Genomic DNA, 14,262 nt, shown 5'->3' with positions numbered 1-14,262 from the left:
AAACACACAGGTAGTATCACATTTTACATTGCCAAACATCTTTGACAATCAAACCATGATCGTAACAATCTTCATTTTATGTTATTAATGCGTACAACTGGTATCTAAACATGGAACAGTAGCTCCTCCTCTGAATGCAAGGGCTGATTTACTCCTAGAAATGACAACATCTTGTGAGATACCAAGGCACTGCAGATATTTTTTTAAATCCTCATTAAAAGTGTGTTTATGTCCTTTTTGTGTTGAGCTGTTTAAAAAAAACACATAGTGTTTTAAAAAAACATTTCATTAAAGATAAACTAATTGTCCAGTCATGGTAATACAAACTTGAAAATTATCTGTCTCGAGTACACTTATGAATGACGAAAAAAATTACATCTATCTGCGATTAATTTTTTATTAAAATTTTTGATTAAAATTGTTATTCAACTATGGACAAAGTGCGTTTAATCGCATTAACTATTGTAATCCTTTGACAGCCCTACTTTTAAAATATTGTACTGAAAAAAACAAAAAACGTTTTTGTTTATGTATCTTTTTTTGCTTGGCTGCATAAAAATACACCCATTTCTCTCTCTTTTATTATTTATTTATTTATTTAGTTTGTTCATCTTGACAATTAATTTTTTTTGTATCCTTACTGTTCCGAAAATTAACCCAACCGTTAACCACATTAATACCTTTACAGTACACCCTAATATGCACCCATCACTGAATACAGCATTTTTTTAAAGTATCGTTTCGATCTATTTGTTATAATCCACTGCCCGGATCATGTTCTGTTTGGTTTTTGGACTCCCCCCGTTCCTGTTTTTATGCTCTCCTGGGTTTGTTTTCTGTTTCCATGGGTGCTTATTTTCTTCACATTTCTCTGATTGGTGTTCGGGACGCTCACCTGTTTCCCGAGCACTAATCAGAGCACTATTTAATCCTGCCTTTGCCGGTCAGTCAGTCTGGCTTCTTAATTTGCTACAAGCAACAGACAGTTTGATTTCCTGTTTTGGTATATTAGCTTCCACGCTAAGCACCTTTTGTTTGCTAGCTCCCACGCTAGCCCCCTTAGATTTTGCCTTCCGTGCTATGAACACGCTTTTGTTTGTTCCCGCCTGATTTATTGCTAAAATAAATCATTTCCTACCTGTGTCCGAAGTCCGTCTGCATCTTGGAAGAACGACCCCCGCATCACGATGCGCCCTGGTCGTTACACTATTCTCAGTAATTGTAACTGTTGTAACAGAGTCAAACAATTAGAGTGGTACATTCAATGTTCTTTTCAATTCCTTCCACTCCTCACATTAATCATGTTCATATATTGTATAGCAAAGCAAAGTGTACTCTATAACTACTATTTCCACAGCATGTAATTTCTCATGAATGTGACAATTCTCCTGGGTGAACATGAAGTGGAACATAATTGGACATCAAAGTCGATGATTGATGCACTGTTTCGTTCAGCTTGGAATAAAGCCTTTTTGCATAAACCCTTATGAGCTATCGTTACATATCCATTGACTGCACAGGTATTTTAAGGTGGAATAACATTATTACTTATTCTTACAGCACATATTTACATCTCTAATTTGAATACAGTACAGTGACAAAGTCTAAGGCCACCATTAGATTGGTTGTTTTAGCACTGCTTCCGAACAGCCATACAGTACAGAAGTAGAATAGTGATGGCAAACTCAAATCCTTTTACTGCCTCCAGTTCTTATGAGTCATTCATTGTATTGCATCTGAATCGGGTAGTCAATTACACAAGTCACTGGTCACCAAGCGCATGGGCAGAAACTTGCATTATTGATCCTATACTATTGTTGAAAAAAATAAAGCTCAGTCCACTTAAGGTCTTGATGAACTGCAGTCTTTATTTATATTCAAGTTGCAGTTGACGTGTTTTTAATAAATCCATGCCCAGTCTCTCTTGATGTCTGTCGGCCCCTGAGCAATTTATTGAAGACCCCTAACCTAGATTCTCACCGTTTAACAGGACAGAAAAAAAATGTATACACTCAGGGCCAAAGATGATCTGCTAAGCTTGTGCGCAGTGGATTGCCTCTCTTATATGAGCAAAATAGAGTGCACAATCCATTTAGCATGTCTGTTTTCATGATATTGCATATTATATACTGATTATTAAAAAGCCCTGAAATGCAAATAAAACAGTTTAGCGCTCGGAATGTGATTTATCAAGCCTAAAACTGCGGCCACTGTTTTGCATCTATATTTTAGCAGGTTTTAACTGGGCGTGCAAACTGGCACAGTTATGCACACATGGCTTTGAGAAAGGTGGCGATCACATTGCAAAGACACATGACGGACAGAAAATCTACGTTTGTGTGTCATAAATTTGGACTGTTATAAATAACAACTATGAGACATATTGTCTTTTTAGTAATATCATTCTCTAATTTTATATCTTCTAGATTACTTAAGTGGCTGATTAAAACAATTGATGCATTTTGATGTCAGCTAGCATGTTTAATGGTGTTTGTTTTTGATATAGTAGATATATCATTAACATATCTCACATATGAAAAAAAACTTCTTACAATATGCATTTTCTTGCATCTAGATCATTACAGCATACTCACAGTTAGTGTCAGCATCTTCAAGAGCTAAACAATGTGCTTTGTTGTAGATTGCACCGCGGGAGTGCTTTTAAAATGCCCAGAAAAAGTGGTACATGTTATATTTGTCTGCTGCATGTTTCCAAGCATGATAACATGAATGTGTAGGGAAATATGTGTCTTCATGTTGTGAGCCAGATAGTACGCACAAAATCCAATAGTACATAGAAAGCGGAAGTAAGAATGGAAAGGCAAGAGATGAAGGAGCACACCCATGCCTACTTAGTGGAGATCAGTGTCAAGATCGTAACCTACATTCTCGGTCTTGGTCTGATGCACTGCAGAGATGTGCCATGGTCGTAAATGCTGAGCTCATTGCTCTGACTTGGAACAACCCTTACGCGTTAGTTGTTTGCTGAATATTCCGCTTTCCTTCCTGTTATGCAGTTTGATTTTTTTTAAAGAGTAATTTGGGGTGTGGTGTATTGGGGTTTCAGTGAAGGCTTTGGCTGAGAAACAAAGACATTTCTGGGGCATTTGAGCATACAGAGTTGGGTAATTGGACCAGTGGATAAACAGTACGTGTCAAAGAAAGATCTTTAGGAAATAGATAGGATATAGATAGTGTCTAAAACAGCTAATTTTTAACAATTTCTCCAAGCTTTTGATGCCTGGCACGGTATGGATTTAGGAGGGCTAACTCACCGCTATTAGATGCATTTTATTCCCATTTAGTACAGTCATTCATAGCCCCCTTGAGGGTGAATCTTCACATGTACAGTAGTCACATTAACAAGTTGACATTTTCACTTACAGAAAGGTCTATAGACTATCTAAAAACATTTGGTTTAAGGACTATTTCCTGTTCTATGATTGTTCCTGAAAGTGCCACCAATAAAAAAACTGCATGATTGGTTGACTGGGAAACTTATAACAATTGTGGTTAAAGAAATGGAAACGTAGAGGCCATGATGGCTACATCAAGGAACGCCTGCACTGATTTTCAGGTATCCAAGCAATCTTGTATTCAAGAAGAAAATGGCTTTTCATTTTTTAAAGTGGTACAGCAATGCTTAAAATAACATTTTCAAGTTGACATTTAAGTGTGTTGAAGCCTGACAATTTCTTTTTCATCACGACTTTGAAAGACAAATGGTGACCTACTCTCTATTTACTTTTTATTTAGTGCCAGAACACTCCGTGCTAACAGCCAGATGCACTTCAATCAAAATGGAATGTTAAAAATAACTCATTACGGGCATTACCATTTGTTTACCAGCTCAGGAAATGTGGCCAACTGCTTCGCTCATTTGTAGTCCTCGTTAGCATTTGAACTTACACAACATCCAATCACTAAGCAGTTGCCCTCCCTTTTGGAAATGAGGACTAATTTCAGCAATTTATACTGCTCATTATTGAACTCCACAGTCAAGTCCTACTTACTCAATCTGGCCTTATGTGAAAACATCATTTTAATTTCATTCTCTGCTCAATGGCCAGTTTCTACGCTTGTGACAAACCATTGTTTCGGTATAATCTGACAGATGCAATACACGAGACTAATCATGTTTTTTGAGCAAAGTGCAAAAATACACGTCCTCACTTATTGTGGTGCATCTTTTGAGCCGTGACTGTGGAAGAAGTTAAAAGAGAATCCTTGAAACCTTAATGTAGTGTTTATGTGCTCATGGAGAAAATAAATAGTGTTGCCCAGGGCCACAGTGAGACTTGGCAGTGCAGTGATCAGTGATATTGAAACATCCAATTTACAGACAGTATGCGAGCATGTTAGAAAATGATGGCCCTATGTCTCGCCTGGAAACAAATTGATGCATAAACACTTTCTCAGAAATAAAAGTACCTTTGGGCTACAATGGCTTGTCACTGGGGTAAAATCATCAAAGGTTGTATCCCTAAAGCTGAGCATGTGTTGTACAATCTTATAAATGACTTTTAAATTCCAACATTGTCAATGTAACAGTGCTCACTGGTTGTTGCTGCTCATCTTTAGTCCTGTAGGTGTCGCTAGTGTGTGTTTAAAATGGTTAGCAAACTGTGGATTTTGAATCATTTTACTCTTACTTATCCACTTCATTCTTGGTGGCAAATAATGCCTCCACATGCTACTTTCACAACACGTAGCCCTCACTTCCTTCCATGCTATCCAACCAGCAGACTCCTCCTTTTCTACTGTTCTCTTCCAGGTGGTCTTCCTGCCCTTACCCTCAGGCGCCCACATCATAGCGGAAATGCAGTTGATGTCCTGTCTATGGATGTTGTCATTCATCGAGGTCATTGTATTCTCAAGGCTATCAATCGATTGCAAATGGACTGTTCAGTTTGTCTTAGACATTTTGCCTCTCATCCAAGCAAGCTTCATCAGTTCATGTTCATAAACTTAGATTGGTCAAATCTAAGCAATAAACTTAGATTGGTTAGCGCTGACCAATCTAAGTCTATGAACATGAACTGATGATGTAATCTGCCAGAGTCATTTAGTTGGGACGTGTCCAAATTTTTGTTGTCAGCCCTTGTCCTCTCAGAATTGTACGATGCGACATATATCAACTTTTTGCTCGAAATACAGATATCCCTGACTTGTTTACTTCTGATATACCACCTCTTTCAGTTGATACTAAAGCTCCTAGGATACTTGACTCGGAATGCTAAAGCAATAAAGAATGCTTCACATTTAGCAACAAGCTTTATTTAACATTTGTGCCTTGATCTGTGCCAAAAACAAAGACAGGCACATATAAGCAGAAACATCCTTCATTATATGGTTTGAGCTTGGAAAATCTAGTGTCTGCTTCAACTCTATAAGATAATTGTTCAAGCCGACCCATTTTCTGACACGATCTTATAACCTTTTGGGAGCTGTTAATCCTTCCTCATTGCACACGACCCTACGTGTCTAAAATTGGTCTACAATATCATTATTTTGTCACATGCACAGTAACAGTTGTCTCCAAATTTAACTCATGGGCAGCCACATGCAGTGCCAGAGAACCAGATCTGGGTCGTAGGTCAAAGAAGCATCCATGTGTGTGCGACCCTCAGGGCAATGTAAGGAAGTGTCTTGCCCAAAGGTACAACAGTAGTGGCTGGGATTGAGGATGCGTAATTAAAACCGGAAAACTCTGTTGACATGAAAACCCGCTCTACTTCCTGAGCAAACTCCATCCAATTAAATTTTCAGATCGAACACAGCACCAAATTTATTTAAAAGTTATTACAAATCTGTTTAGAAACTAAAATTTCATTGCGATTTTGAGGGAATGCCCCTGTAAAATTAGGCATTTAAGACTACAAAAAAAAAATCCTGCAAAAATTTGTAGATACTGCACAGTGCGCTGTCTTAAACCAACCACACCATTCCTACCTTCCCCACATACCAACTCTATGTCGTAGTATTAAACCATTGATTCATGCTTTTGTTAAAATAGGCCATGCGAAGACAATACAAGATCAGGGCCAAATTGTGAGCCCAGAAAGCCCCAAAGGTGAATCTGCTGGGGAAAAAAAGAAGTACTTTCTATTGTGATAAGCGAACTAATATATTCTCACGTCCCAATGTCCTCAAGCTGTGATCTGATGAACACAGCATGAAAAGTCTCATAAATTAAGTCTATCTAATGTTATGCATGCACAAATAGTATCTTCTGTACAATAATTAAAGATAAAGTATTTAAAGTAGGTCTGTCAAATGATTCATTTCTTTCATCATATTAATCACATTTTGGAAATTGGAATAATTGTGATTAAGCAAAGGTTATTACTCACTTGCATATTTAAAATTTGCTTAAGAAAATACCCCAATATTTGTACACAAATGCAATTGTATTGTCAGAATGTCATCCAGGAACATTTTTAAATGTTTTACTTGGATTAATGTCGTTTATTTGCAAAAAACCTGGTAAGAGTTTGATCGGAAGTTCTTTCAGGCTGTATTTTGGACTGAAATTTGCCAGCGAGCACACTCATTTTAGCACTGACATATGCATTGATCTGATAACTGATCGTATAATAGCTTGTATACGGGCAAAATAAATTGCACGATTAATCTAAGTGTGTCCGTGATTAATGCGACAATTTTTGGTGATTAATCACATGATAATTGGTAATTTTGACATTCCTATTTTTAAGTGTTTAAAGGTCATGCATATGTAATTTATTTTCCACATGAACTTGATAACAAGTACATGTCCCTAAAGTATTTTAAACTTGCCTGGAGACTTTTACACCCAATGACATCTTGACGATAGTAAGAACTAACTTTTACAAAATCTCCTGCAAATACCCCTTTAATAAAAGAAAGGGGAAGCTTTCTAAAGACTTACCACACTTACTCAGCCATTGTAATTATTGCTAGTGAGCTGTCTATTTGAAGAGATCTTTGTGGATTTGTGTAAAGTTTGACTTTGACAGCCCTGAACTACACCACAGCCCTTTGTGTGGATTCTTGTTAGAAAGTGAAACAAGACCTCATGCAAGACCAAAGAACTCCAAAGCCCACTAATCTTAGTACATCATATAAGATGTGGAGACAGCTCTTAGCTGAACTAGAAAAACTTCCTTAGCCCAAGGTGGTCAATTAGAGCTGCATGATCAAATATATCAAATGCTGCATAAGGTCCCGAGACAAAGAATTAACCATTTCTGTGCCTGATGTTTAAAGGCACTCAACCAGGGGCTCTTAAATACCTCATGGAATTTCTCACTAGCAAAAAGTTTGTGCAGTTTGGACAGTCTATGTATTTATTTATTTATCTTTTTAAATTAATGTGTTTTTATTGAGCAGTGATGTGTTTTGTTGCTGCAAATCACATTAGCAACTGTAGTGGTCATAAAATATCCTCTTTCGAGCTACACTACTTTTATATACAAATTTACACATCTTTGTAGACTCTGACTAGATTAAATGCAATATGTTGTTTTATTATCGGAGAAAGTATACGTCATACATTCCCTTGATGTTTAAAATATTGCATAAATTTAACGCCAAACTTTAGTTTAAAAGAAAAGAATACTCACCATATCTGTATCTGACACTGGCCCGAAGCTTGTCACGTAAATGTTTGTCATCACTTCTGTCACGCTCTCTGTAAAGAAAAGAGTGCAGCATGTTATACACAGCATGTGTTCGGTCAGTCTTGTGGAGCACATTGCAAATTGAAATAACACTTATCCTGCTACGGGTTGTGGAGATCTGAAACCTATCCCAGCTGATTTTCAGAAAAAGGCAGAGTACACCCTGAACTGGTTGTCAGTCATATGGTATAAATTTGACATTTACATTTCTCTATATACAAAATTAGAGGTTATGCGATATCCATCCATCCATCTATTTTCTTCCGCTTATCCGAGGTCGGGTCGCAGGGACAGCAGCCTCAGCAGAGAAGCCCAGACTTTCCTCTCCCCAGCCACTTCGTCCAGCTCCTCCCGGGGGATCCCGAGGCGTTCCCAGACCAGCCGGGAGACATAGTCTTCCCAACGTGTCCTGGGTCTTCCCCTTTGCCTCCTGCCGGTTGGACGTGCCCTAAACACCGCCCTAGGGAGGCGTTCGGGTGGCATCCTGAGCAGATATATACAATTATATATATATATATATATATATATATATATATATATATATATATATATATATATATATATATATATATATATATATATATATATATATATAGAACGCACCGTAGTTTGTTTGTATGTACAACTTTCTTTGACGTTGCTACAGAAAGAGGTGTTTTATGCCACTTCTTCTTTGTCTCATTTTGTCCACCAAACTTTTAATGATGTTTGTGAATGAACAAAGGTAAGATTTGTTGATGTTATTGATTTGTGTGGAGTGCGAATCAGGCATATTTGGTCACTGCATGACTGCAAGCTAATCGATACTAACATGCTATTTAGGCTAGCATCATTATGCCTCTTTTGTCCTTTATTTATGTCCTCTGTGTATTTATTTATGTTTGCATGTCTCATGACACATCTGTATGTACCATTGGCTGCATTTCTGATAGTTGTTTGTATGCCATGTTGTTACAGACCACAGCAAACGGTACCCAGCTTGCAAATATTGTAATAAAACCACTAGAATAAAACAACCTGATGTTTCCTTTAACTTGGACACACACATCTATACCTTTGGCCATTCTAAGCCAGTCATTTCCAGGAGTTATCTCACCCTCTGAGAAGCCTCTATTTTACTAATGTTTTCCAATGTTGCAAAAATGTGTAGAATAAATATTACATTACAACATTTCTGTTAATAAAGATTTGAGTCAGCCTGCAACACATAGTCGTTTTGATACAGACTATTAGAGCTAATATAAACACTTACATTATGTGTTGCCTTCATTATAACACTTATATAAGGCTCTTAATTTTCTGCGACTCCAGACGGATGTTTTTTTTTTTTTGTATTTTTGTTCGATATGGCTCTTTTAACATTTTGGGTTGCCGACCACTGAGCTAGCTGAACAAGACTTCACCACTAAGTGGAAACAGATGCACCGGCTCAGAATGGTTGCCTGGTTAGAGCAAACAATTCCTATTTTGACACAAAATAACGTTTAGCATTTGCCTGCCCGAAAACATTAAAACCCCCTTGTTCTGGAAGGAAATACAGCATCTTAGTATCTAACATATGGCCCTCTGTGGGTTTTCTATAATGAGTATAATTAGTTCCCATTACACAGTCGTATAGACATGTCGTAAACACATTAAACGTGATCAGCTATTATGAATTCCAATGTGTTTTCACGCCATATTTTGGAATAATTACATGTATCGTTAAGCATTAAAATAAGGAAATGGTTTCAAATGCTACATATAATAAAAATGATCAGCATGATGCAATTCAATTAAGAGCTGGTGTATTAATTATAATATTTAAAAAAAGGCTTGGATTTTGATGCATTAAGTAGGACAGGATGTGATAGTCGAGAACGGACGAAATCTGTTTCCCCCACTTTGTGGGTTGAATCAGTTCCTTTGGGGAGGATGTGTGAAGCAGGCTTTTGGGCTCTTGGTGAGACAAATAGGTTCCCCCTGTAGCACAACAACTAGAGAGTGATGAGGCTTTTATCGCAAAGTGAAAGAGATACTTTGCACTAACTATTTCCCAGACCTAAGAGACCACCCATAGGTGAAATCTCCGCTCCTCAGGCGACGAATGCCCAAGAGAGGTGTGATCCACTTTCACATAAATCATCCGGAAGACACGAATAGTTCTTGCAAATTAAGTGATTATCACAGAGCTGCATCAGCAGTTTACGTAGCGGTCATAGGCGGGGAGGCACAATGAGTTTGCCACTTTGTTGTTTTGTTTACAACAATGCATCAGTACAAAATAGCGGTGTGAATAGATGCTGCTGTGAATGAAATTATACTGTACACTCTGATTATCTGAGATGTTTGCACATAATTATGTCTCACTAAACTTTTTAAGTCCACAGTCAACCTCAAGTAATGACATTTCCATTAAAAAAACAAGATGAATCTGCAACAAAAACAACTTATTGTCACACCAAACCAGGGCTGATTCGCTAATAAATTCAATGAGAACGACCCCCACATCCTCTGACTAGGGCAAATAAGACATGGATGTATTGTGCCCGGTTCCTCTGCTGCCTGGTTACAGCTCCAAAGTCTTGTAGCTTGGTGGTCTGCAGCCTGGTAGCTATGCTTGTGGCCTCAGCAGCAAGCAGCGAAGCAGAAGCAACCTATTCCAGCTGGATGACTGAGAAAAGTCTGCTCAAGCATGTGGGCTCGCTTTGTTGAAGATTTGGATGAAATGGCACCAATTAGATGGGCTTTCTACCGACATATGTGCTTGTTGGTCATGACTGCAAGCACGCAATAGCCAATACAATACAATACACTCCACAAAACCCATATTATCAGTGTGTCATTCAAATATCATGAATGATTATCAGTTTTAGTCTTACCTCCCAGTCCAGGGCGTAGTCTGTTGTCATATCCATCCAACAGTCTGTCTAATATTTGGGTGTAAATTGTGATGTTATCTTTACTGTCACCAGGCAGTGGCTCTTTGTGTCCAACGACGGCCCTGCAGGACAAAATTGAAAACCATAATGCAACATGTAAGCAGCAAAACAATATACAATATGTATATATATATTTATATATACATAAAGTCGAGGTTTCTGTAGTTTATCCTTTATACAGTGCTAAATACCGGGGTAGAGCAGAATATACGTTTGGTCAGGAAAAAACACAAGAGGCTATATCATCCTGACAAGCCTGTTTCCTGTTTCAAAACAGGCTTGTAGGGATGATATAGCCTCTTGTGTTTTTCCTGACCTAACGTATATCTCCACATACATATATGGATGGATATATATATATATATATATATATATATATATATATATATATATAGTGTGTGAATGTTGTCTGTCTATCTGTGTTGGCCCTGCGATGAGGTGGCGACTTGTCCAGGGTGTACCCCGCCTTCCGCCCGATTGTAGCTGAGATAGGCTCCAGCGCCCCCCGCGACCCCAAAGGGAATAAGCGGTAGAAAATGGATGGATGGATATATATATATATATATATTAATAAACCCAGTGGACTCTCTCTCTCTATATATACAAACCCCGTTTCCATATGAGTTGGGAAATTGTAAACGGAATACAATGATTTGCAAATCCTTTTCAACCCATATTCAATTGTATGCACTACAAAGACAAGATATTTGATGTTCAAACTCATAAACTTTATTTTTTTTTTTTTATTTCATGGCTGCAACACGTGCTAAAGTAGTTGGGAAAGGGCATGTTCACCACTGTGTTACATCACCTTTTCTTTTAACAACACTCAATAAACGATTAGGAACTGAAGAAACTAATGGTTGAAGCTGTGAAAGTGGAATTCTTTCCCATTCTTGTTTTATGTAGAGCTTCAGTCGTTCAACAGTCCTGGGTCTCCGCTGTCGTATTTTACGCTTTATATTGCGCCACATATTTTCGATGGGAGACAGGTCTGGACTGCAGGTGGACCAGGAAAGTACCCGCACTCTTTTTTTACGAAGCCACGCTGTTGTAACACGTGCTGAATGTGGCTTGGCATTGTCTTGCTGAAATAAGAAGGGGCGTCCATGAAAAAGACGGCGCTTAGATGGCAGCATATGTTGTTCCAAAACCTGTATGTACCTTTCAGCATTAATGGTGCCTTCACAGATGTGTAAGTTACCCATGCCTTGGGCACTAATGCAACCCCATACCATCACAGATGCTGGCTTTTGAACTTTGCGTCGATAAGAGTCTGCATGGTTCGCTTCCCCTTTGGTCCGGATGACACGATGTCGAATATTTCCAAAAACAATTTGAAATGTGGACTCGTCAGACCACAGAACACTTTTCAACTTTGCATCAGTCCATCTTAGATGATCTCGGGCCCAGAGAAGCCAGCGGCGTTTCTGGATGTTGTTGATAAATGGCTTTCGCTTTGCATAGTAGAGCTTTAACTTGCACTTACAGATGTAGCGACAAACTGCATTTAGTGACAGTGGTTTTCTGAAGTGTTCCTGAGCCCAGTTTTTGATACAGTGCCGTCTGAGGGATTGAAGGTCACGGTCATTCAATGTTGGTTTCTGTGGAGGGATTTCTGCAGATTCTCTGAACCTTTTGATGATATTATGGACCGTAGATGTTGAAATCCCTAAATTTCTTGCAATTGCACTTTGAGAAACGTTGTTCTTAAACTGTTTGACTATTTGCTCACGCAGTTGTGGACAAAGGGGTGTACCTCGCCCCATCCTTTCTTGTGAAAGACTGAGCATTTTTTGGGAAGCTGTTTTTATACCCAATCATGGCACCCACCTGTTCCCAATTAACCTGCACACCTGTGGGATGTTCCAAATAAGTGTTTGATGAGCATTCCTCAACTTTATCAGTATTTATTGCCACCTTTCCCAACTTCTTTGTCACGTGTTGCTGGCATCAAACTCTAAAGTTAATGATTATTTGCACAAAAAAAAACAGTTTATCAGTTAGAACATCAAATATGTTGTCTTTGTAGCATATTCAACTGAAAATGGGTTGAAAATGATTTGCAAATCATTGTATTCCATTTATATTTACATCTAACACAATTTCCCAACTCATATGGAAACAGGGTTTGTATATATATATATATATATATATATATATATATATATATATATATATATATATATATATATATATATATATATATATATGTCTTAATAAGGTTATCCAAAAAATAGTGCTAGATACCGTAGTAGAGCGCAATATATGTATGTGTGGGGAAAAAAAATCACAAGACTATCTCATCTCTACAGGCCTGTTTCATGAGGGGGTGTACCCTCAATCGTCAGGACGATTGAGGGTACCCCCCCTCATGAAACAGGCCTGTAGAGATGAAATAGTCTTGTGATTTTTTTCCCCCACACATACATATATATATATATATATATATATATATATATATATATATATATATATATATACATATATATATATTTATGTATGTATATACACATTATACATAGAACGGAAGACTTTATATGACGTTTAGCACTTTTAGTAATAAAGATGTTAAACCTTAAGTCTATTTTCCCGTCTGTGGCATCATCAAAACAAAAAATGGTGGATATCTACGGTGGTTGCGAAAGGCCATAACAAACGCAAACGCCACAAGACATTAGTGATGTGTGTGTGTGTGTGTGCGTGTGTGTGTGTGTGTGTGTGTGTGTGTGCCTGTAAGAGGTGGTGCTGTTGTCTTTTACGTGTGCGAGAGTGACAGAGTGAACTTTGTCCCGCAAGAGTTCGGGTGTCTCTGTGCAAAGTGTCTTAACGTGAGTTGTGCCGAACAGCAGCTCTTGTATGTGTGTGTTTTGACACTTGTTATAAAGCATCTGAGAGTCTATCTTCGACTGTGTTACTCCTCCACTGCGGCCATTTTTGTTTTGATGACGCCAAAGACAGGAAAATAGACTTAACGTTTAATTTCTTTATTATTAAAAGTGCTACACTTCAAATGAAGCTTATTGTTGTTTTTTCTGGTAATATCGATCGATTTCCTTTTAAAACGATCTTGGATAACTACCTATCTCTTGGAAGGGAAACTTGCCGAGCACAGATCATCCATCCATCCATTTTCTACCGCTTATTCCCTTTGGGGTCACGGGGGGCGCTGGAGCCTGAATCATTACAACCCTAATATACAGTGTAAATATATATATATATATATCCACTTAGGACGCCCCGCGAGCCAGATCGCGGACGCTGTTGGGCCGGATCTAACCCGCAACCCGTAGTTTGGGGTATATTGGGGATGGCGTGGCGAAGTTGGGAGAGTGGCAACCTGAGTTCCTGGTTCGATCCCCACCTTCTACCAACCTCGTCACGTCCGTTGTGTCCTTGAGCAAGACACTTCACCCTTGCTCCTGATGGGTCGTGGTTAGGGCCTTGCATGGCAGCTCCCGCCATCATTGTGTGAATGTGTGTGTAAATGGGTGAATGTGGAAATAGTGTCAACGCGCTTTGAGTACCTTGAAGGTAGAAAAGCACTATACAAGTATAACCCATTTACCATTATTCAAGGAGTACAGGATCTGTAAAACCCAAAGCTGGTTCTTTTCTTTATGTTTATGGATATAATTTATGTCAAAATGTATTGTACCCTTGGTGGAACTACTGTACTA

At 38.3% G+C, this 14,262-nt stretch overlaps 1 protein-coding gene across 2 annotated transcripts in view; it reads right to left on the bottom strand.

Moving 5' to 3' along the window:
- Positions 1–14,262, bottom strand: part of gabra3 (gamma-aminobutyric acid type A receptor subunit alpha3) — a 278,534-nt gene that overhangs the window by 96,397 nt on the left and 167,875 nt on the right. For both annotated transcript variants that reach the window (XM_061963400.2, XM_061963401.2), the window contains exons 3-4: positions 10,523–10,644; positions 7,605–7,672 (exon numbers count right to left, since the gene is read on the bottom strand). In XM_061963400.2, the coding sequence (XP_061819384.1) occupies positions 7,605–7,672; positions 10,523–10,644 (190 nt within the window). The remainder of the gene's footprint in view (positions 1–7,604; positions 7,673–10,522; positions 10,645–14,262) is intronic.

Source organism: Nerophis lumbriciformis, linkage group LG09, assembly GCF_033978685.3.
Source record: "Nerophis lumbriciformis linkage group LG09, RoL_Nlum_v2.1, whole genome shotgun sequence".
NCBI classification, from domain to species: domain Eukaryota; kingdom Metazoa; phylum Chordata; class Actinopteri; order Syngnathiformes; family Syngnathidae; genus Nerophis; species Nerophis lumbriciformis.
Note: the sequence above shows the minus strand (reverse complement) of the source record. Positions and strands in the feature narration are given on the sequence as shown.